The sequence below is a fragment of the Suillus discolor genome (assembly GCF_016758755.1).
Source record: "Suillus discolor strain FC423 chromosome Unknown F5147scaffold_84, whole genome shotgun sequence".
Lineage (NCBI taxonomy): Eukaryota > Fungi > Basidiomycota > Agaricomycetes > Boletales > Suillaceae > Suillus > Suillus discolor.
This window is the reverse complement of record NW_024541331.1, coordinates 176,307-197,610: the sequence shown is the minus strand read 5'-3', so window position 1 is coordinate 197,610 and position 21,304 is coordinate 176,307. Positions and strand designations below refer to the sequence as shown.

The 21,304-nt window shown below is 49.1% G+C and overlaps 8 protein-coding genes across 8 annotated transcripts; 4 read left to right on the top strand and 4 right to left on the bottom strand.

Moving 5' to 3' along the window:
- Positions 1-1,094, top strand: F5147DRAFT_720962 (uncharacterized protein). Its single transcript, XM_041438853.1, has 3 exons — positions 1-371; positions 482-586; positions 664-1,094. Exons 1-3 carry the CDS (start codon positions 285-287, stop codon positions 850-852), a joined length of 381 nt encoding a protein of 126 aa, XP_041287258.1. The 5' UTR covers positions 1-284; the 3' UTR covers positions 853-1,094.
- F5147DRAFT_720959 (uncharacterized protein) lies at positions 1,078-3,064 on the bottom strand. The gene is made up of 5 exons (XM_041438852.1): positions 2,813-3,064; positions 2,437-2,554; positions 2,206-2,389; positions 2,001-2,152; positions 1,078-1,945 (listed from the first exon to the last, which is right to left on the bottom strand). The coding sequence occupies exons 1-5, from the start codon at positions 2,936-2,938 to the stop codon at positions 1,287-1,289; spliced, it is 1,239 nt and encodes a 412-aa protein (XP_041287257.1). The 5' UTR covers positions 2,939-3,064; the 3' UTR covers positions 1,078-1,286.
- Positions 3,065-3,183: 119 nt separating this feature from the next.
- F5147DRAFT_720957 (uncharacterized protein) lies at positions 3,184-5,124 on the top strand. The gene has a single exon (XM_041438851.1). It carries the CDS (start codon positions 3,440-3,442, stop codon positions 4,862-4,864), a length of 1,425 nt encoding a protein of 474 aa, XP_041287256.1. The 5' UTR covers positions 3,184-3,439; the 3' UTR covers positions 4,865-5,124.
- Positions 5,125-6,511: 1,387 nt separating this feature from the next.
- F5147DRAFT_821158 (uncharacterized protein) lies at positions 6,512-7,729 on the bottom strand. Its single transcript, XM_041443697.1, has 4 exons — positions 7,662-7,729; positions 7,133-7,606; positions 6,928-7,079; positions 6,512-6,872 (listed from the first exon to the last, which is right to left on the bottom strand). The coding sequence occupies exons 1-4, from the start codon at positions 7,701-7,703 to the stop codon at positions 6,839-6,841; spliced, it is 702 nt and encodes a 233-aa protein (XP_041287254.1). The 5' UTR covers positions 7,704-7,729; the 3' UTR covers positions 6,512-6,838.
- F5147DRAFT_720952 (uncharacterized protein) lies at positions 6,617-6,953 on the bottom strand (the record flags this gene model as incomplete). Its single annotated transcript, XM_041438850.1, has 2 exons — positions 6,617-6,835; positions 6,928-6,953. A coding segment is annotated over one exon (219 nt), but the record flags the coding sequence as incomplete, so codon positions are not given.
- Positions 7,730-9,034: 1,305 nt separating the features above from the next.
- On the top strand, positions 9,035-10,402 carry F5147DRAFT_422016 (uncharacterized protein). Its single transcript, XM_041429744.1, has 2 exons — positions 9,035-9,160; positions 9,212-10,402. Exons 1-2 carry the CDS (start codon positions 9,077-9,079, stop codon positions 10,175-10,177), a joined length of 1,050 nt encoding a protein of 349 aa, XP_041287253.1. The 5' UTR covers positions 9,035-9,076; the 3' UTR covers positions 10,178-10,402.
- A 276-nt stretch (positions 10,403-10,678) lies between these two features.
- On the top strand, positions 10,679-11,492 carry F5147DRAFT_720946 (uncharacterized protein). Its single transcript, XM_041438849.1, has 2 exons — positions 10,679-10,823; positions 10,874-11,492. Exons 1-2 carry the CDS (start codon positions 10,685-10,687, stop codon positions 11,368-11,370), a joined length of 636 nt encoding a protein of 211 aa, XP_041287252.1. The 5' UTR covers positions 10,679-10,684; the 3' UTR covers positions 11,371-11,492.
- Positions 11,493-17,044: 5,552 nt separating this feature from the next.
- F5147DRAFT_779342 (putative aminoadipate reductase) lies at positions 17,045-20,952 on the bottom strand (the record flags this gene model as incomplete). Its single annotated transcript, XM_041442277.1, has 14 exons — positions 17,045-17,263; positions 17,319-17,576; positions 17,626-17,775; positions 17,831-18,109; positions 18,156-18,696; positions 18,747-18,911; positions 18,964-19,125; positions 19,178-19,393; positions 19,443-19,549; positions 19,599-19,817; positions 19,874-20,181; positions 20,237-20,512; positions 20,557-20,599; positions 20,653-20,952. The coding sequence occupies 14 exons, from the start codon at positions 20,950-20,952 to the stop codon at positions 17,045-17,047; spliced, it is 3,243 nt and encodes a 1,080-aa protein (XP_041287251.1).
- Positions 20,953-21,304: the final 352 nt, after the last annotated feature.

Below are 21,304 nucleotides of genomic sequence, written 5' to 3'. Positions count from 1 at the left end.
ATGAAGAAGTCGGTCTTCCTCTTCCGCCCACATCGTCAAATATACATTTTATAACGACACTCCCGCCCTTTCTCTCTGCATCGCAGTTGTTGGTAACGCCAGTTGTCGTGCTTTTATCTTCGCCGCCTCCACTCGTCACTTCGTCACCGTCATTCTCGGGCTTGGACAGCTCCTCGAATGCAAACTCCAACACACTACCCAAGTCTTCTTCTCACCCAATCCTCACTTCCCTCACTCCCTCTCTCACAGAAGTCGACAGGATATTCGATCATCCACTCGAAGCAATGCTGGACCCTTGTCTCTTGTTGAACAAAGGGGAGTCGCTCGTGGATGTGGGAGAGGACTGGCCATATAGTGCTGGAGATGTGTATGTGAGTTATCGGCTTTTTACCATGTGCTTTTTTCGATTCGAGTCGCATTTCTATAATGAAAACCTTGCTGTTGTCATGTCACTTCCATGCTAATACCTCTTGCCTCGCAGAACCCGTCCGACGTCCGCCTCGACGCATTCGACGGACTCATATATAGGATGCACCGGTTCAGAACATGTGCATCTCCTATCAAGGGGCTTACAGCTGATATTTTAGTACGTCTTTCTCTTTCCCTCTTGCCGCATCCTCTTTTCTCCCGACCAGTCACATCCGACACTAATCCCATATACAGATCACCGTCGCTGAACTTGCATACGGGCGCAAACCCGTCTACGGACGATACCCATCTGATTCAAGTTCAGGGTCGTCACCCGAAGACACGAACTTGGAAGGGGAGACATATCAGGCACTTGTGAGGAGGCGTATGGAAGAGAACGAGAGGGCTTTTGCAGTTGTTGTTGAGGAAGGTGAGCAGACGTGATTGACCGGAAAGGCGGATGGGGCTAGTGAGAGCGCATTTCTGGCAGATGCATGATCTCATTCTCTCCGTTTTAGACTGACCGTTGGAGATATACGACTCACCATAGACATATAATCGGTATCGTAGTATATGCTGTAGCATAATCACTAGTTCTATACGTGCTCTATGCACACATATTATGAATGGTAGTCTAACTCGGAACGCATCACTCCCACCAAAAGATGATTGATTATCGATATCCCTCCAAGTTTCAGTACAAGTTTATGTAAAAGACATGCAGTGCAAATGGTCCATGGATAATACACAATCCTACGACATCAAGCCTATTATAAGCGCTAACGAGAAGAGCATGTTGCGGGTATATATCCGCGCGTAAACATCAACCATCTACATAAATATCGCCAGTCCGGTCCACCATCATGATAAAGGGTACACTATCGGTACCCAGTATACGGTTCGTAGCTAGATTTCGTCGGAGCCGGCGCACCCGTAGCTGTGCTCGTCGCCAGCGATGCCCGCACAGCAGCATACGGATCCGCATATTGCATCGTCCTACTCACTTTCGGCGCCCCAGACCCAGAATCTGATGCAGTGGGCGCATATGACGCCGACACGCCCCCGAACCCACTCGGTGCAGGGTCTGAAAACGCGCCATACGCGTCCATACTAGGTCTAGAAGTAGCGTAACCCATGTTGGTGCTTGTAGTAGGAGCGGTGGTAGTAGTGGGTGCGGTTGAATATGCAGATGTGCGATTAGCGCTTGAGTCTGCTGTTGAGAAACGATTTGTGTTGATTGAGGGTAGGTAGGTTGTATTGGTATTGGTGGGAGCGGCTGAGAGGCGGTTGGAGTCTGCGAATGGAGACGCGGAGGCGTTAGAGTTGTCGTATGTTGATTGGCGGGGGTATGTGGGCGCTGTGTTGGTGGCGACGGGTTGGTATGAGTGTCCGCCTTCTTCTTCTTCTTCTACTTCTGCTTCTTCGCCTTCTTCGATGTCAGAGTGGGGACGCGTGAATGGGAGATCGCGGGGTGGGGATGTGAGGTTTCCGGCGCGCCAGTCAATGATAAGCAAGACAAAGGATGCGAGCCAGAAGCCTGGAGTGACAGCGTGAGATAAATGAATAGAATAGAACGTGACACAGAAACGTACCAAACGCTAACCAAAAGAATATAGCACCTGCTTTCTTCGTGCTGCACCAGCCAGGGAGGGCGCTCGTAAACGCGTCGCCAAGGCTCGCATGAGGATCGTTATCCGCGTTTTTGCAACCAGGCTCTGTCCACGCTGAGATTGTGGTGATGAATCTGTACAGCCTGAAGTGAGGACTAGGATTAGGGGTGGTAAGATGAATACGCACGCGATGAGGAGGCTGAAAATGCAGCCGCTGCCAACGAGGATGAAGCCGACGCGTACTTCTTTGAGGGTACGGGCTAGGCGAATGAGTTTGTCGTATTTCTCGTATACGACAGGTACGAAGAGGAGAAATAGGGATAGGAATATTCCTGTGACGCTCACGAAGATCGCGAATCCTGAGAGACCAGCTGTGGAGAGTCAGTATGGTTTGGAACTGTGGCAGCGATGAACTTACAAGGCCCTATTCCCCACTTTGCTTGAAAACTGGCTACGCTTGCAAAGCAAGCCATTGCGAGAAAGTTGAAGAATGTCTGAGAAATGTGAAATATGATGGCAGGCTTGCTTATAATCATCTAAAAGGCGGAAAAGGTGTCAGCATGATTGATAGAGTGTTGTAAGTAAATATCAATGACCGCGAGCCAAACGATCCATAAAAGGGGCAAGAAAAGGAGGAAGACCAGTGTTCCAGACTGATCCATGAAGAGGCATAGAGGGAAGTTGGGTGTATTACGTAAATGGTTCGAGTCGAAGCGCATAGAGCGGGTACAAGGACAAAGTTGGCTGGCGTTTTCTGGCAGCTACTGGGTACAAAATAATAATAAGAGACTCACGTCGTCCTCGTAGTTGACCATACCAAGCCCATTTCCTATCCCAACTGCTGCTGGTACTGTGTTAGTCTTTGACCTCCTTGGTAACATGCGGTCAAGGGCATTTTGAAGTGTATCTATGAATGACATCTTGGATGTCACGGTGGTATAGCAAGCGAATTTAGATGATATAGAGATGAATATAATGGTATGTCAGTGGTATGTCAATGCTTTTCTTGTCGACCACGGTCCGCAGTGATCGCAGTAGATGCTTGAGTTCGCTGTGGTCCTTGACCTGATCATCGCCTACCCACGTGCTAATTGCTTACGTTAACACTAACACATGATGTGCCTAAGTTAATCATTAACTACTGACTATTAGCTACACCAACCAACCAACCACCACTAACTACTACGGCTACTGACGAGCATTTAGGATTATGAGCAAGCCAGTTCGAATCGTTTGTTGACTTTTGTTTCTCTACAGCATCTAAATCTAACATTAGTAAATAACCCGCCTGGCAGTGAACGCGAGGCAAGACACGTGTTGGACAGCATATCAACCTGGCCTGGCGCCACAATGAATCTCCCCACATCTCAGATACCCTTCTTCATCGCCTGGTGCGCATTTCATTATCAAACACACCAATCATGTTTTCCTTGTCATCTCATGACGAGCCATACCGCGTTTCTCTTAGAGACAATCGCGGTGTTCCCACTCTTCTCTCCCCTTGGGAGTACCTTGACGACTATGGAATTGTTCACCCTTCAGGATGCGACATTTGCTCTTCATACATGAAGCATGTCGCTGATGCAAGTTATTCCTCGCATCAGCCAGCTTTTCAAATCGCCTTCCAAGACAGGAAGCGCACGCGCGAAGACCTCTTTAACAAGGGCATATCAGAGGGCATTCGCCGTCAAAAAGAGGAAAATAGAGTCCTCGTCGATGACATTGATCGTTATCGCCTTGAGCGTAACCAAGCTCGTGAAGAGCTATCTACTCTTCGTTCTCAGCTAGACGCAACACGTACAGAATCAGAGCAACTACAGGACAAGCTCAGACAACAAACTGCCCTTGCAGTCGATATCTCTAGTCCTATCGAATCCGTCTCCTTTCATTCTTCTGTAAAGTCTCTTCAGCTAGACCCCCCTGCAGATCCACCATCTGATCTTCGCCCTATCGAACCTCCCATCGATCACCAGCTCTCCCTCGACTTTTTAACTCCCATGTATCCTCAACAGTTGTCTCCCCCCATGACAACCCCTGCTTCCCCTCAAGCGCAGTTGCCCGACTGCGTTGCAGCTCGCTCATTTGCTGCCGTGTTGGCAACAGGTCAGCCAGATGACGACTCAGCTTTTCAAGCTACATTATCAGACGACGCCCCTCCAACCCTCAGTTGGACGGTTGTAGCCTCACCCACTCATAAACCCACAAAGCCTGCCAAGAGCATCAAACAAGTCCAATCCCTCATTAAAGCCGCACACCAGCCCGGCAACTACAGTGCCCTTACAAAAGTTAAAGCCCTCTGCTCAGAAGCGCACAAAACACCCAGAGACCAAAAGACCGAAGTCCAACGCTACTTGTTATCCAACTGGCGGACTCCTGATTGGGAGCACCCCTCGTCACTCCCAAAGTTACCTGCCCCCTTAAACAACCCTCGTCTCGAGGACCCTGTCGAGTGTTGGGTATCGTACTACACCGCCAACCCCAGTTCCTGCCCAAAGGGCATTCGCCGCGAACCGGACGGTCGTCCCGTCCTCTCCGACATGAAAGCCAGCCGAACCGTAGCTCGGCTCCGCCCCATAGTCAACCCGAGCGATCCCGAATCCCGCGAAGCCCGTCAAAAATACATGACAGTTGTCACAGAGCTCTTCGCCGAGCGCGGCGAATATTCCAGCATCCTGCGGAGAGCTGCATTCAGCGTCTCTCCCCACGTCTGTTATGCGCCGTTTGTGGGCGTGGCGGATGATATCGACAGGTTGTCTGTTGCGCGTCATTTTGCGGCTTGTGGGGTGACTATTCCTATCGCTGAGGATGAGCTTGGACCGTGGGCGATAGAGTATATTCGCGAGTAGTGGGGAAGGGGATCACATCTGAGTTGTTCCGCATCGTTATGATAATACTTTACACGTACCAGACACCTGGTTAGGTTTCTGCATACATATATCCCATCCTCGAGGTCGTACGATTCACACTTAATTGCGGGCGTGTATAGTATGAAATTGCGAGGGTCTTCCGAGTCGTACATAGTGTATTTCCGCTTATTAGTTGCAACCCTTGTTGTGCACCTCTTGTAGAATTGTACAGTGCTTTATCTAATCAACGTGATCCTCGCATTGACCGAAAAGGAATAAATTGGGACGTGTGTACTAGTGACAAACACGTTCAAATATTTGGCTGCAGACGCACATATGTTCTGCATCAGCTCCATCGATATGGAACCTTTGCAAGAAATTATGGTTCTCGATTTTAGGAGACATATTGTTGCACAATTCCTGCGCTGAAGATATTGCAACGTCAACTGCATGCAGCATGAGCTATACCATTCCTCACAAAGGCTTCTGAAGGTCTGGTAGAGCCCATGTCGCTTGGCAGAGTTTCCTAGTCCACGCATCGCGCTCAGCGCAAGCAAAGCATCATTGTTTTGTCCGCTTTGTCGTGCTCTACTTCATCCGACAGGTAATCAACGATCCAGTCAAAATCTTCACAGATGGGCTAACACCCGTCCGAATCACTGTGGGACCAGGACAGATTATCATCCCAAAGCACATCTCGTCATCCGAACGTGAAAGTCGATGGGGCAGTCCGTGGATATTGTCCTTAGAGCGATGCGTGCACTGGCAGTCGTATCACATCTTCTTTCAATGCCAATGTTTCCTTATCATTAAGCTGGTCGTAGGCGGCACGGCAAGCCATGAACGTGTCGTGAATGAAACGACTTAGGGTTGGCTAAAATTCATCATTCCAAAAAGGCTCATCCACAGATTCTTTATCAATTTTCACACAAATATGGGTCATAGCCTTGCCAAAATAGTCCTTGCCTGTCACGGCACACCTCGAAGTTAATGTCAGAAGGCTGCTGAAACATCAAGCTTAATAGGTTCAGCGACCATTCATTGAGGTACTATCAGAACCACAGCCTATTCGTCAACCTCACTGGGCAACATGGTAGCTTCATGGGTGTTGATTTCTTGCAAGAATACCTCAATCGTCTCCTCCAGGCCACTGTGCAATGCAAAGGCGTGGATTAGGGCGAGCGCTACATCCGAACAGTCATTGCAAAAAACTTGCATCACTTCGTCCGAGTAAAGATGCGGTTTGGAAGAGATGGACTTGATCTTTCTGCACGCAGTGGACGCCACACTGCCTTTCATCTCCGCATAGGTCTTCGTTAGCTCCTCGAAGAATATCAGCAACACGAACTACACTTTCGTTGGCCAGGTCGCTAGATTGACCCTTTAGACCCCACTGCGTTTGATGACTTTCATCGAGGAGTTGCACGCTTGCGAAAGACCAAGCTTCCGTTGTGGGTCAAGTGGTTGTCCCAGCGTGATCTTCACATGCGAGCGGGTAAAATCATATTTATCAACCAAACCTTACATACATTAATCTAGAGGTAAGTACATTGAAAAAAGTTCTCATAAAACAGCTTGATTGAACTGGAAGGAGTAAGAAAAGCCAAAGGGACAGGCAATCAAATGGCGCCTGATAGACATAGAGACAGGGTACAAACGTGATAGCTATCACTCTACTTTAAGATGTAATCAACATAGAGGAAAAGTTAAGAAATACCATAAGAAAGGTATCCATCAAGAAGACGACCTCTTCTACATGATCTCCTCCAGCTTATACCTTCCAAAGGTAGCGTGGAATTTGAAATACCCATTGAAAAATGCGACATAGGCGTCATATGCCTCAGGACGCGGTCTCAGAAATTCGAGAATACCGTGATGTAGTTGTACAGTTTTCTCGATGAGTTTCCGGAGAGCGTCCTGTTTGTTAAGACCACGAGAGGCTGCCATGAGCGACAGGTAGTTTGCGGTATCGCCTTAGATCTCCTCTTTGTAGTATGACAATATATCACTGAATCATGGCAGGTTAGAAAGGTTGACAGAAAATCATCGATGCAAGTAATTACTTTGTGTAGTTTATCACCATGGCTACATCCATTATGCATTGAACGTATTCCTGAAACGGGAGTGTGGAAGGGAAAACGCAGTATGCGTACGCATAGTCCACGCCTGATAGCATCCTAGCATACTCAGGGTATGAGGGAGCCTGCGGCGAGATCTGTTCACACAAAGGGTTAAAGATTGAAGCTCTTTATTAAAGAAATACCATACTGGCATATCTTTGGTTTCATTGTCAAGTAACATGGAAGACACGAAGTCGAGCGCGGACGTGACGATCAAATTGGACGCCGGTGCAGAATAGTGGCAAGCGACCTCCCGCAAGAGCCCGTCAAACGCATTCAAAACCGGATGCCCCTGCGGCTGGCAGTTCGCGAACAGCTCGTTGAAACGGTACAGGTGCACTATATTTTCTCCGCTGATCATTATGTCGTCCATGCAGGCGCATATGATGGTGAAGAAACACATCCACATCTTTGTTGCACGGCCCGGGAGATGGTCATAAGCGTTGGATACCATGGCCACGCCAACAGGCATGTATGGGAGTATGGCGTCCATCGGATAGCCTCGTTTGATGGCCTCCTGAGAGCATTCGGAGTACCACGCCTCGTCAAGTGAGACATTCTTATATTGCAACCCGCAACGCTGAAGAAATTCGGCGATGGACTGGCGGATGTTTGCTAGAACCTACATTCGACATCAACATCGGAACATGGAAGGGTATCAAAACACAAGCACGTACTTCGCCATCGAGGGTGGATGTGGACAGGTTGTTCATCGTCATTGTGAAAACTTGCAGAAAGATTGAAGCCTGGCGAGAGAATGGCTCCAATATTTGGGTTGCATGTACCTTGTACTTATACTCTTTGACGTATGTCGGTTTGTTGACGAACGAGAGTCTTGTATACTATACAGGACCGGCACCCACATAGTAACATCCAATGACTGTGGTGCGATAATTAATTATAACGCCGACCTTGTGAAAGTTACATTGCAATCATGACCGGAGACTTCGCGCCTGATGTAATCTCTTCGGAGAGAATGACTGTATCAGAAGTTATCAGATAGGTTGCCAATGAATCGAGCGGATGTGATCCTTTCGAAGCGGTAAGGTTGGAGACTTGAAACACAGGTTAGTATGCAGACAACTGTGTCTCTATCTCCGACGAGAGCGTAATCTTTTCAAGGATGGCTGGGCCGCAGTGCTATCAGAGGTTAAAAAACCGCCCGCTCCGAGTCAAGGGGAATGTAACTGCCGAAATAGTGTAAGTGAAATCAGTGGCAGGTGGCCGTTGCGATGCCATCTGAAGCTTGATGGTCCCGGTTCTTGACATTAGGTCTACATGATGCATGCAGTATGTGGTAAAGATACCATAATTGCGGGTCCTTGAGACACACGGGGGGGGGGGGGGGGGGGGAATCCAGCAGTCATACGACTTTAACATAAACGTGCACAGAAAAATACCATTCTTCCATGCACAGCTCTCTAAGGAGTGGCCGAATATAAATTATATGATAGCTTTTGGGAGAACACTCGATAAAATTAAAGCGCTAAGAGCGGCATAAAACTTTTTGAAGACTCACTAGAATACATTCAACAGCATTGTTCTCCGGTCACGGTGGAGCCTTTCCGTAATAGAAATTCTTCAATACTAAGCGCAGAGACACCTGATAACCATAGCGTCCGGCGGGAACGGCGGACTGATCGGGGTACGCCTTATATCAGGGCATTCGCGATTTCGGTACATAAGGAAATCCGGGGTCAAGTAGATCAAAAAGTATTGTCCTACATAAGTAGGGGTATCACCTTCAACGTTAAAAAATTGGAGTAGAAAAAACCATAGTACCTACCCTTGAAAAAGAAGGAGCGACTGTATTCTTTTATTTATATAAGGTTTGGCTACGAGTGACAGCTAGTGCTCACCGGTGCTCAGCGCTAGCAGCGCTCGCCCCGCGTGCCAATGTGATCTAATTTACGCTGACCTCGCGGAATCGACGCGGATGCGCTCTGCAAATTAGCAGGCTGCGACCTGATAACGGTCCCGGCAAAGCCCGATTCACCAAACATTGACCAATATTAATTCCACCCGAGGCTGTCCCCTGCAGCCTGCTGAAGCCTATCAGTGATCACGCTATATAGTACTGCTACCGCCCCTCATGCCATTTGCTACAGTGGGATCAAGCTTGCAGCTCACTACAGATGAAACAAAAGCACTGAAGTCTCTGCCAGCGGCAACACAAGTTGGATCTCTTATCATACAAAATTCATTTTATCACTAACATGCACTCAAGATCACTGCGAAAAAAGCTCTACAGGGATCTATCACAGATCTCGCAAGGCTGGTTGAGTTTATGACTCTTTCGATCACCAGATCTTCCCCTTCCCGTTTTTGTTGCTTGGTGCCCATCTTTCACGCGACGCTCAATTCAGTTCAAGTACCAAAATACATCAATCCCAAGACTATTCCTGCCATCATACGCGCGAAGTGGGCTCTCTTGGGATTGGTGACGGTCAGCACGCTTGCCACCTCTTCACCTTCTGATGGCAGGGACGACGCCGTGACAAAGTATATTGTGAGGAAGTGGGACGAAACGTACCCGTGGATGTGGTTCTTCGCTCAAAATTGCCTCCCTCCTCCTTATGATGTCTCAGTTACTCCTCCACGCCCCGATCTTTGCAGTGTGTCCGATGCTGTAAAATTGACCATTAGTCCGCTCTCATTGATCTGCACCAAATCGGAAGAAGGGCGTCACTTGCTCCGTTCTTCTGTTTCTGTTCAGCACTTCGTCGCGCAGTTATGGATATTAGTAGGGAACCTTAAAGGAGAGGTACTCCAAGGCGACCCTGGAACTACCACAGATGCCCTCGTTTCTAAGCTCCGAGCGTCTTTTGCGCTAACAAACTATGTGTGCGTATCTGAATCTGAACATCCAGACAAAATCACCCTTCCTTTATCGAACTTTATACATGCTGCCGGAGGGGTGAAGCCCGTTGTCTTCACCCTTCTCAGATACATCCGTCGGATTACCAGAGATGCTGCTGCTGTAGAAGAACCTCGATTGTGGATGGTTTCCGATCCGAGCGTCAAGCAACTTCATCTCTACACTGTTGGTCTCAATTATTCATTCCAGTTTCTCCAGACTATCAGTAGCCAAGATCCCTTCATGCCGCGAACAGCTTATCCGCCAAGGTTCGATTCGCACAGTAGTGGATGCAATCACTCAGATCTTGCCGAGGATCTTGGTGCAAGCAAATGAGGAATTGGATCTTCATCCACAGCTGGGACTCGCGGGTAGACAGAAAGTTCTGTGGTCGGGGTACTCGTACATTGCATCCGCTATTCGCGATGCAGATGACGGAGTAACATGTGTATGCCAGGCAATCGATGCTGGCCTGATTCAAACGTTGGAGAAGGGTGTTATTTGCCCATTTCACGCCTACCGTCGTGATCGCCCCGTCCGTGGCCGCATGGGTGACATAGAGTTACTCTTCCTTCTCGCCACATTTTTTATATACCACAGGGTCGTTGCATCAATATTTCCGACACTGGTTTCGCATGCACAATGCTCCTACGGAAAAACGAGAGATACGCTGACGAAGGGTTGGGGGCTGCTCTCGAAATCGTCCTGACATCTACTATCAATGCTATGGACTATCGCAGCGTAGAACCTATGAACTTCTTTGAATACAGGTGCAGCGGTCCAGGAGTACGCTGATCATCTCTAGTTCCATCATGTGGATGCTTATATATGTGTCAGTGTCCGATGCGCACATCCAAGTTTATCAGCAAAAAGCGTCGGTGCTCAGGCTGCTTGGTATCAATCTATTGCTCGGAGAAATGCCAAAGGACTGCTTGGCGCAATGGACACAGGAAGTGGTGTCAAGTTCTGAGGTGCACCGTTGGCGAGTCCCTTCAGTCCTTGTCTCATGCTTCTCAATCGAATCGCAAACAGGCCCGTGGGGCTCCTCCGATATCCGTAACAGTCTCCAAGTCATTGCAGGCTTCGAAATTACTCAGATCTCTGGAATGGCCAAAGACGTGGAAACGCGCGTTCGTGAAGCACAGCAGAAGTTCCCTGCATTCAGCGATAAACTCGTGCTCATGGTGGATCTGACTGTGTATTCGCCAAAGATGTACGTGCTCCCCGTGCACATGCTTGAGCAGTTTCCTGGGGAGGATCCTATATGGCCAGAGATTGCTGATGAGATTCGCGCACGAAGCGACTCGCCACCGAAAGGATATATGTTTTCGGTGGTCAAGGTCCACCTAGGGAAATCGAAGTTTACGTTGTTCAGCCCGAGCACGGCGTTGCGTATGGCATTTGAAGGCCAGTATTTTTCGGATGATGAAACAAATAATTCTATAGATGAAGATGAAATTGATGATTCGAAATCGCTAGGTGACCAGGACTTGGATTGTGATTCAGACCCATTGGATAATAAGTGCTAGTACGATGTTTGACGGTCCTTGTGACATATGTTAGTGGTCTTCGTTGACTATGCATACCCTTGCTTTACTCTGTACAGGATACATGTAATACCAATCTTGTGGTTTAATGGTGTTGGTGTAACCGATCGATCTGTGATTCACTTGATTCCAGGCATTGTGTCCAGTGCGCACGGTGAATTGGAATTCTACCCCGAGTGTAGGGTTAGGACTTCGTGTAGCGGCTGTGCAGCACGTTGTGGCTTCTCTTCATCCGCCTACCAGGCTACACTCCAGCCAGCTCCGGCGCCGCTGTCTGCAGCCTGCCGCCTTTCAGATTTTTTTTTTTTTAAATCAAGTTTATTGTCCTCTTGGGGTCGTTGACCCTATGTTGGACTTAGCCCTGTTCGCGGGGGGCTTGCTCCCGCCTATTCTAGCGTATATATATGTGTGTACTGCCGTGGTCTCAATGGAAAACAAGTACTCCGTCAGCATATTGTCGGGCGAAGGCCGACGCTGAGTTCGTACAGAGGGAGTGATGTGGTGTGGAGCGTATATAGTGTCTGCACTCCTACGGTAGTGTCTCGCGCAGCGGGGCTTCTTCCCTTCTGTCTCGGAGATGATTAGTGTCGAATGGTGTCTCGCGCAGCGAGACTTCTTCTCTCCTGTGTCGGAGTTGGGTGGTGTATGGTAGTTTTGTATTAGTTCTTGATGTATGTTGCGCAGAGGGGAGATTTAGTTGATTAATTGTGTCTGTAGGGTAGTGGGTTGAAAGAGTGTTCTTTAACTGTTCGTGAGCTCACCGAGTATGGGTTTGAATCTTCTCGTTTGGTTGATGTAACGCATCAGTGGTTGGGTGGCTTTCTCGGCAGTGAGGATATATTGGATGGATGACGCTTGTCTTCGCAGCGCGTTAGTGAGTTGATGGCGTTCCCGGGTATATTGCGGGCAGTCGAATAGGAAGTGATGGATAGTTTCGTCAGTATCTGGGCATGTGGGACAGTGGGGAGTGTTGCTCTTTCCTATGCGGTGGAGGTGCTAATTTAGTGGGAGATGACGGGTGTGGAGTTGGGTATACATGCTGGTTTGTTGTCTGGGGAGGGTCGCTACTAGCTTGATGTAGCGATTGGATGGCATTGAGGGATCTATGCCGGTTGCCCTTGCGTAGCGTGGTGATTTCTTCCATTTCTTTTCCCATCTCTTCTTCAGTGCGTCTTCGTGCCACTGCTTCAAGGCTGATATACTGTCGGGGAGTGGCTTGCCTCTAAGGTACTTGGGTAGCGTCTCTGGCGCGCTGTTCTGGTTAGGCCCTTCTGCCGCTTCCTTGGCAGCGACATCTGCTAATTCATTTCCTACTACTCCTTCGTGTCCGGGTATCCATCTTACTGTTAGCTTGAAGTTGCGCTCTTGATCTCGTCTGTTCTTGGCTAGGTGTCTTGTCATGCTGCGAAAGTGCTCTACTAAGTAACCGCCAGGTTTCGTATTGTGACTCTCACCGGATAGAATGGCTGCTTGGTTGTCTATGAGTATGGTTGCTGGGTATTGGACGTTTCGCTCCGTTGCTAACAATTTGACCACAAGCGTTAGGCTGACTACTTCCGCTTCATACACTGTATGTTTCTTGTCCGGACCGAGGTGGAATTTGAGGGTACGAGGTTCCTGTCCTTCTCTGATGAGTACCGCTGCTGCTCCTACTTTCCCGTCGTGTCCTGATCCGTCCATGAAGATCTGGATGGTATCTACTAGTTCCCTCTGTTCCTTGATGGCCTGCTTCTTGTTGGGGGCGGTATGGGTCTGGTAGGCATTTGGGATTGTTGCGTTTGATCTGCGGATCGGGTCCAGGGTCTCGACATCCTTCGGGAATATTTTGAACGTGTCGAGGAGGTTGTGAAGGGAGGATCGATGATGTTTGATGTTGGGGTGTTTGGCGATGTGAGTAAGGTGTTTGTGTAGGGGGTGACGAAGCAGGAGGGATGCTAGACGAAGCGCTGCTCTATGGCAAGTGCGTTGGAGGAGGAGATCTGTGGGGAGGAGGTTAGCGTGCGCGTCGAGGGTGTCAGTAGCTGTGGATCTCATAGCGCCGGTGATGCTTAGCGTGGCGATTCTCTGGACCTTAGCTAGCCTCTCTGCTACTCCTTTCGACCCTCGTTGTTCCTTGTTGATTCCTTCTGAGTATATGGGCTTGAACCATACGTCTGCTCCGTACGTGAACTTCGGAATGGCGACCGTTACATATAGTTGTCGCATGAGCTTTGCTGACACCCCGTTGGAGGGTTTCGAGAGACGGCGTAGTTGGAGTACATATTCTGTACCTTTCGCGATGGCGTAGCCTATATGAAATTTCCACGTTAGCTCCTGATCCACTAGAAGGCCGAGGAAGCGATGGTGCTCAGTGGGGTTGATGGTGGTGTTCTGAATGACGAGAGGGGGTCTGGTTCTATTCTTGCTGCGGGTGAAGTCTATAAGGGCGAACTTGTTGACTTCAAATTTGGAGTTGTGGTCTCCTGACCATTGGATTGCGCCGTTGGGCCTTTCCATCATATCTTTGAGGGTTTCGTGTGTGTCTTCAAATGTTGGTCCAATGGTGATGTAGGCGGTGTCGTCGACGAAAGCTAGGGCGTATTCTCCGTTTTTCGGGTTGGCGATGTCTATAAGGTCAGCGTTATAAATTAGATAAGCTATCATTGAGAGGGGGTCCCCTTGGCCAATGCCATTGCGAATATCTATCCAGTCTGAGGTGGAGTCGTTGAATCTAAGTTGCGTGCGTCGTCCTGTGAGCATTCTTTCAGTAAATTCAACAATTTCCAAGGGGAGTTTTCGTTTGCGCATGTTGTGGGCTAGGCGGTTAGTGACTGCGTTAGGAAATGCTCCTTCAATATCTAGAAATAAAACAGAGGCTACTTGACCTTTACGCCACGCGTTCTTGATGGTTGTCTCTAATAAGTGGAGGGAGTCAGTAGTTGTGCGTCCGGGGCGGCCTCCAAAGTGTGTGCTGGGTAGGAGGTTGAAGTGTTCTATGATAAGAGTGACTTGTTCCGCGACTAGGGCAGTTAGTAGTTTGCAGGTAGTGTTGATGAGCGCGATGGGGCGATATGCTTTTGGGGTAGAGTAGTCGGCTTTTCCTGGTTTGCGAAGCACTACTGTGGTGAACTCCCTCCAGGGGTCGAAGTACGTTCTGAGGGTGAATACAGCGTTGAAGAGATGGAGTAGGTAGGGGACGAGTGTTGAAGCGGCGTGTTTGAAGACAATGTTGCATATCCCATCGGGTCCTGGGGCTTTGTATGAGCTCGTGTTGCTTATCGTGCGGTTGATCTCGTCTTCGGTAAAGGGTTTGAAGGGCATGGCTGGGGTCGGGTAGTCGTAGTCTTCTGGGATTGCACTTGACAGTGGAGGAGGAGGGAAGAATGTATCGGCAAGCGCCTTGCTCTTGTCTTTGTTAGTGACAGCTTCTGTGGGCAGACCGTTAGTGTTTTTGATCTTGAGGACTGGGACGCTTGTTCTGCCGCCATCTCCTGAGGGCGATGAGATGTACTTGTTAGCGGTGTAGATACTTTGCTGGTCTAACTCTTCCAGGAAGTCTATCCAGTGTTCTTCCTTGGTTTTCTTGATGGTCTCGGTGAGTTTGTTGCGGTGCTTGCGGTGTTCCTCGTGTACTGGGTGATCCGGTAATCCTCTCATCTTGTAGGATAGGCCACTTAGCTTGTTCTTCTCTTTCAACATCTTCGTCAGGTCCTTTGTCCACCATCTCTTTGAGTGCGGGCTGGGCTTTGAGGTAGGTACTTTGTCGGCTATTGTTTGTTTGAGGGCGTTGCTGAGATCGGTTGCGGCTTTTTGGAATTGTTGCTCGGAGGTGATGGCCTTTGGGGGGAGTATTGCGTCAAGGTGGAGGTCGAGTCGTCCGCGGAATTCTTCCCAGTCGACTTCTCGGTAGTTGCGGAGGGTTGTGGTCGAGGTGCGTGGTATTTCGAGGTCTAGGGTACATAATATGGGGACATGGTCAGTACAGGGAGGGCGTCGTCTGGGTGCTGTGTCACAAAGGGTGAATGCGTCGAGGGAGTGGGCTGTGCAAAAGACATTGTCGGGCCTTGTCCAGTTGCCACTGCTGGTTGATTGCAAGGTGGGTCTGTCGCGGGGTAGAGCCATTCTCATGTCCCAGTCTGCTAGTAGCTCGATGATGCGTTGTGCGGCTTCTTGTGCTTCTGGCGGGGTGCAGAGGTGAGCGTTTCGAGCCTCTTCCCAGAGGTGGTGGTGGGCGTTGAAGTCCCCCATAAGGATGATGTGGTCGTTGGGGTTTGGGCGGATGTTGCGGATTTCATTGTCGAGATAGGTGGCCAGGAGGGGAATGACCTTGCGGATTTTGCTGTCATCGTAGATGTTGAATATGGTTAGTTTGCCGAATGTGCCGTTGAGTTGAATCACGACCACGTCTGCTGAGGGGAAGGGTAGTTGGCGCCAGTTGTTGGTGTTGAGTCGTTTGTGGACAAGGGTGACTGCTCGCGATCGGTCCTTGTGTGTATATTTGTGCGTTGGGTAGACTACGTTCCAGTCCGGAGTTGCTCTTGTGTTGCCGAGGAAGTTGATGTGGGGTTCCTGTATGGTTACAATGTCGTATTCTTTCGCTGTAAAAGGGCCACTTAGTATACAGTGTTGAGCGGTAGACGACTTATTGAGGTTTTCCTGCCAGATACGCAGACGAAATGTTTCGTGGTCGGGTGTATCATTCATAATAATAGTTAGGGTTGGGAGGGCCTGACGTTTGAGTGCGGTGGTGCTGGATATCATTAGGCGGGTGTCTCGGGTCGCGTGATTTCAGATTTTCTTTTCTGCTATAGACTCCGGTGGAGCGGGGCGCTCTGGCAGGACACGACGGGAGTGGCAGAGGTCCTGGCGCGGTGGCAGGAGTCCTGGATCGTAGTCGGTAGTCCTCGTGCATGTCGTAGTCTGTCCTCGATAGACAGAGCCGTAGCCTCCCGCTATAGAGGTTTGGCCTCCCCTTGCAGTCCTACCCGTTACACCGGTGAGCCCTAGTGGCTTAGGTCCTTATATGCATCCGCATGCAATAAAGACAAGTCCGGCGGGGAAGCCGGTCGTGAGCAGAGAGCACTCGAGAAACATCCACCTAGTCGTCATGACACTTTCTGCCAATGGCGAGCAAGAGTACCACATTGCCAACACCTGCTGCCGTGCGCATATAGATTCCCGCACTTTCGTGGACGTGGATGCCCGCACAGTGGCACTGACGCGGATGCCCGCAGCGACACAGATGCCTGCGCTTATACTCACGCGGATGCCTTCTTACTACTTAGACAACTGCACAAGAGCGCTCACAAAGTCAAGTACAAAGGCAACATTAATTATGACTGAATTCTAGCCCATTTTTCCACAAGTCTTCATCAGCTACTCCGCGCCTGACGAGAATGAGTACTCGAGTCACCTAGCTTGGTGACCTCAAAAGCTCGCATTGTACTAACACATCGGGGTTGTCGATATTCAGGAGACATATTGTACAAAATACAAAGAATTTAAACAGCTAGCTGATCAAACAGGTGGAACCAGAAAGGTTCCCAAGTCGCATTCCATCGGCATTTCTCCAAAACAATTCAAAAACTCCAACTACAAGTACAATCTCCCGAGTTCTGATCGTCTATGTTGTTAAAGACAAGAGGGGACGATGGATAACTGCTGCTTACTCATATGTTCATTCAAACATCCCCATTGCCATCCAATAATCCAACCACTGTGCCGCGTCTGCCGAAGACAGCGGCTTCAGTTCCTTCATCGTTGGACTGACGCGTTCGGCTACAGCGGTGGCGAATAAAGTCAAGCCACCCGCTTCGGAGTCCATCTTTCCAGACGCCCTGATCGCGGTGTCTGAATGAGCCATGGCACGCATAAAGTTGAGAAGCTTGATAGCAGGCTGTAATTGAAGATTAGATTAAAAACGTTCTGGCCAGCTATTGAGATACACGTACGATGCGTTTCATGGTCTCTTCGCTCGCGTCCTTGGCACTCGATTCAAGCCTTTCGAACCACTCTGAGAATGGCACAAGAGGTAGCGGGTGACTTGTTACTTTATGCTCAACCAAGGCATCCGCAATAGGCTGTATCAACGCCTTCCATGCAGTCGGTTTCGGATGCACCAGATTCACCGCGATGGAAGGTTCTTCTTCCGCGAAAGCTACATCAAGAATGGCATTTGATATGGCGTGGGGAGGGATCCAAGACACAAACTAAAACGCGCGTGTCACGAATGGATACCCTCAATAGTAATGCACTTACTCCTTGAGCTTCCGGAAGTGCGCCTAGACTTATACTTGATTTAATGAAGATCGGTACCCAGTTTGTCGTGGACCAAGCTCCTCGCGGGGGTCCTCCTGATACTTGTCCAATTCTGAACGATGATGCCGGTAACTTGCTATTGACGAGAATCTTAATGGAAACGGTGTTCATATAATTCATGCCCCCGAAGTAGCCTGTGACTTACCCTTTCCGAAACGTATTTGCTCGCGCCATAGCCAAGGCCCACTGCGACCCCTGCGTCGTATTCTACCTCTTCTGGGAATGGTCCCTTCGCTTGATCCCAACTTTGAGCAGATGAGATGGAAGATGCGAACATGAAACGCGGCTTTGGACGACGGGGAGAAGATAGTGCCAGGTCTATAAGATTCCTCATTCCCCTCACGTGAGAATCGAATGAAGAGAGCGCCAGATTAAAATCGAGTCGCCAAGCGTTGTGAATGATGACAGTAACAGACGTGCGGATCTACGCTATCTTTAGTTAATTCGATGACACTGGAAATGACGCTAACCTTCTGATATAACTCTTCATCCAGACCTAGGTTGTCATGGGATGTATCAGTTTCTACATACACCAGTTTGTCTGACTGAAGCACGGAAAAATCTAAACCGCGATCTTCGAACGCATCTTCCTGTCGTTGTTGTATAGATGTCCCCTTTGACGGGCGATTAAACGCATATACCACAGACACGTCCTCGCGCTGGAGTAGATCTGCAAGCAGGTATGAGCCAAGTCCACCCGTAGACCCGGTCAGGACAACCCCATGATTGCTTTGGCTACGCCCATTGACTAGAGTGGTGTTGGCCTCTGTGACAGAGTTCCCTAATCCGACTGAATACCTCTCGATCATGTTCTCGATATCAGTCTTGGCGTCGACGGTTGCACCATCCTGCTGCAATACTGCATTAATGACGCTTCTCGCGAGCTGGCGAATCGAAGGACTTGAAAATATGATGTTCTGGTCAATCCGCGATGCTGATGCCTGAAGGTCACGATCTGAAGACGAACTGAGAGAGCCGATAATGCGGTTTTTGAGAAATGTCGCAGAGAGACTAGATATAAAAAGTAAGCATAGCACTAGCCTTTGTTAGTTTCGACCCACCTGTCAAAGCCCTGAGTAAAAAGGTCCGCATCAGGATCAACTTCCTTGTCGGCGTTCACAGCGGCAGCGTGGACCTTGAGCCATCCCTCGACCTCTTCCGCAGTCCAGCTTGTAGGCAAAGGTACATCAATACCTGCTCTAGCGCTGCTCTCCACCTTTTCATATCTGTCACCCATGAAGTCTAGTTGACAGAGTAACGAATAGATACTATGCTCACAGGGCATTAATCTCCTCCTCATACAACTTGACGGCTACTTTCTTGTTGACGGTCCCTTTTGCAGCTCGAGGCATGGGCTTCTTACTGTGTGCCACAAGAATCATTTCTTTGAAGATCCTGCTGAAGGCAGGAGCCTCCTTATTCGCTTCCTCTATGTCCGGCCTTCAAGGACATCTTCAGACTCAACAGTAGCATGCAATTTTTGGGGACTTACCACACTCGGTTCCTAAACTCAGCAAGTTGCTCTTCATCATCAACATCAATTTCAGACCCTGATTGTGGCTCTATGAGGATCCCAACTTGATTGCGTCCACGGCCAAAGATGACGGCGGCGGTTACGTAGGGGTTAGCACAGACAATGCTTTCCATGGGAGCCGGTACTGTCTTCTCCCCGGACGAGAGTACCAAAACGTCGTCGATCCTTCCTACACTGCAAAGAATATGTCAGAGAACATAAATAACGCAAATTTCAGTCGTACATCTTCCACAAACCCTCTACGGTCGGGTGCTTGATAAATACATCTGAAGTAGCATAACCCTTGACGTCTGGAAGATTCTCTACTGATACTTGATGCGTCGGGGTTGTCTGCGAAAAGGCATTCAACATGCGTTCAAAGATCAACTTGGAGACGCACCAAAACTTGACATTCATATGTGCCATCGTCCTGTGGAGCCCATCTGATCTTGGAATTTGGTCCAAATCGCAACCAGTCCCAAAACTTTTGATCGACCGAATCTCGGATGGAATGAGTGATGACACCAAATTCTGTAGCGCCGTAGCCACAAGTAAGCTTGACCCCTGCATCCGCCAGAGCATTTCCCATCTTAGGCGCGAGAGGACCGCCACCATAGGCCTGCATTGGTATCAGTACGAGTCATTCCTTGTTACAGCCCTCAACAACAAACTTACAGCGTATTCGAGGTTCTTCAGAACATCGACAGCACTCGGCGAAGACGCCCATTGTTCCAGAAAGGCAGGCACGACTATCAAAGCATTTGATTTGGTCTTGAGTATAGAGTCCAGGATATTTTGCGAGTTGGGTACTACAGGCGTCGCCAAGGGATCGAGGAAGGATGTAGGCGGGTAAATAGACACACTGCTCAAGGTGGCGATAGGGGTGACCAGCTGAAAATATATACCAAGGGTATGGAACGATGGTAAGGACGCAGCACAGATGCGAATAGGAGTGGGAAAGTTGATGAGGTCGGAAATAGATGCTAACGGCACTCCATCTTAGCGTTGTTCGATATGCAGACTATTTTGCTGACTCACGCGTCATGCACCAGTGGATGGCAGTCAAGTTAGTTAGTGGAATAGGTTTAGGGAAGCCAGTGCTGCCAGAGGAGTGCAGGTAGAATAATACATCGTTCCAAGAGGACGGCGAACCTAGGGAAGAGTACGGGACAATAGCCTCATTGGGAGTACCACTAACGAATGAGGGGTAGAGGTATTCCAGCGCCGGAAATCTCGTCAATCTGTAGCTGGCTCGTTTGAGTGGCAGACATAAGATCCGCTTCGACCCCGTCGATGAGGGAAGCGAGAGAATGCCTGAGTCGTGATTAAGCGACGGCACCCTGTCTTCTGCATCATACTCGTGACTGCTGGGACCGAATTACGAGGGGACATGGGGAATGGCTTGAAATAGCGGTAATCAGAAACCCGATTATTCAGAAAATCTATGTACATACAACTAGCCCAGCGAAGATGATACCCATGAATACTGTCTGGTAAAGAAGGGTGTCGGAGTTCACGATGAGGGCGACCACTTCTTTATGTGCGCCTGCGAAGGCTGTTCTAATTGCCTGGGCAGCCCGATGACAAGCTCGATAGAAGTCTGAGTGAGAGATAGAGACCAGGTCGTTGCTGTCAGGTTTGTCGTAGACAAAGAAAGGGACGTCCGAGTTATGTTGCGCATTGAATTCAACCAATTGAGGGAAGGACAGAGATCCATCGAGGGGAGGGTAATTGACATGATATGAAGCGACCATGATTTGTATGATTGTGGTGATTATTGAAACGAGATATCGTGCATGAATAAGTAGTCATTTTCAGGCGGCATCTCGAAGAAAGTTCCGCGATAATTATAAAAATAGGATTGATTTGAACTTACTGGGAAAGCAAACGTGACCGTCTGTTCCTTACTAGTACAGGCGTAGTTGTTGATGGAGGGCAATTGAGTGGGCTTTCCTAATTGGTGGAGGATGCGGGGCAGTGCCATATTATGCATCAAGATTTTGCGGTCCCGGTTATGAATCATGTCTTCCGTATCAGCATCGATGTGATATTACAAGATTAATGCTGAACAATAGAGACAGAGAGGCTAACCGTCGGTGTTATCTA

What these genes read in the sequence shown, in the direction of transcription:
- F5147DRAFT_720962 (XM_041438853.1), top strand. Translation starts at nt 285, where the DNA reads ATGCTGGACCCTTGTCTCTTGTTGAACAAAGGGGAGTCGCTCGTGGAT. An exon ending in ATAGTGCTGGAGATGTGTAT is followed by an intron (nt 372 to 481) that starts GTGAGTTATCGG and finishes CTTGCCTCGCAG; the next exon opens with AACCCGTCCGACGTCCGCCT. An exon ending in GGCTTACAGCTGATATTTTA is followed by an intron (nt 587 to 663) that starts GTACGTCTTTCT and finishes TCCCATATACAG; the next exon opens with ATCACCGTCGCTGAACTTGC.
- F5147DRAFT_720959 (XM_041438852.1), bottom strand. Translation starts at nt 2,938, where the DNA reads ATGTCATTCATAGATACACTTCAAAATGCCCTTGACCGCATGTTACCA. An exon ending in AAAGTGGGGAATAGGGCCTT is followed by an intron (nt 2,390 to 2,436) that starts GTAAGTTCATCG and finishes GACTCTCCACAG; the next exon opens with CTGGTCTCTCAGGATTCGCG. An exon ending in ATTTTCAGCCTCCTCATCGC is followed by an intron (nt 2,153 to 2,205) that starts GTGCGTATTCAT and finishes CAGGCTGTACAG; the next exon opens with ATTCATCACCACAATCTCAG.
- F5147DRAFT_720957 (XM_041438851.1), top strand. Translation starts at nt 3,440, where the DNA reads ATGTTTTCCTTGTCATCTCATGACGAGCCATACCGCGTTTCTCTTAGA.
- F5147DRAFT_821158 (XM_041443697.1), bottom strand. Translation starts at nt 7,703, where the DNA reads ATGACGATGAACAACCTGTCCACATCCACCCTCGATGGCGAA. An exon ending in CATCCACCCTCGATGGCGAA is followed by an intron (nt 7,607 to 7,661) that starts GTACGTGCTTGT and finishes TGTCGAATGTAG; the next exon opens with GTTCTAGCAAACATCCGCCA. An exon ending in ATGAAACCAAAGATATGCCA is followed by an intron (nt 7,080 to 7,132) that starts GTATGGTATTTC and finishes TTGTGTGAACAG; the next exon opens with ATCTCGCCGCAGGCTCCCTC.
- F5147DRAFT_422016 (XM_041429744.1), top strand. Translation starts at nt 9,077, where the DNA reads ATGCCATTTGCTACAGTGGGATCAAGCTTGCAGCTCACTACAGATGAA. An exon ending in CTCTGCCAGCGGCAACACAA is followed by an intron (nt 9,161 to 9,211) that starts GTTGGATCTCTT and finishes CATGCACTCAAG; the next exon opens with ATCACTGCGAAAAAAGCTCT.
- F5147DRAFT_720946 (XM_041438849.1), top strand. Translation starts at nt 10,685, where the DNA reads ATGCGCACATCCAAGTTTATCAGCAAAAAGCGTCGGTGCTCAGGCTGC. An exon ending in AGTTCTGAGGTGCACCGTTG is followed by an intron (nt 10,824 to 10,873) that starts GCGAGTCCCTTC and finishes AATCGCAAACAG; the next exon opens with GCCCGTGGGGCTCCTCCGAT.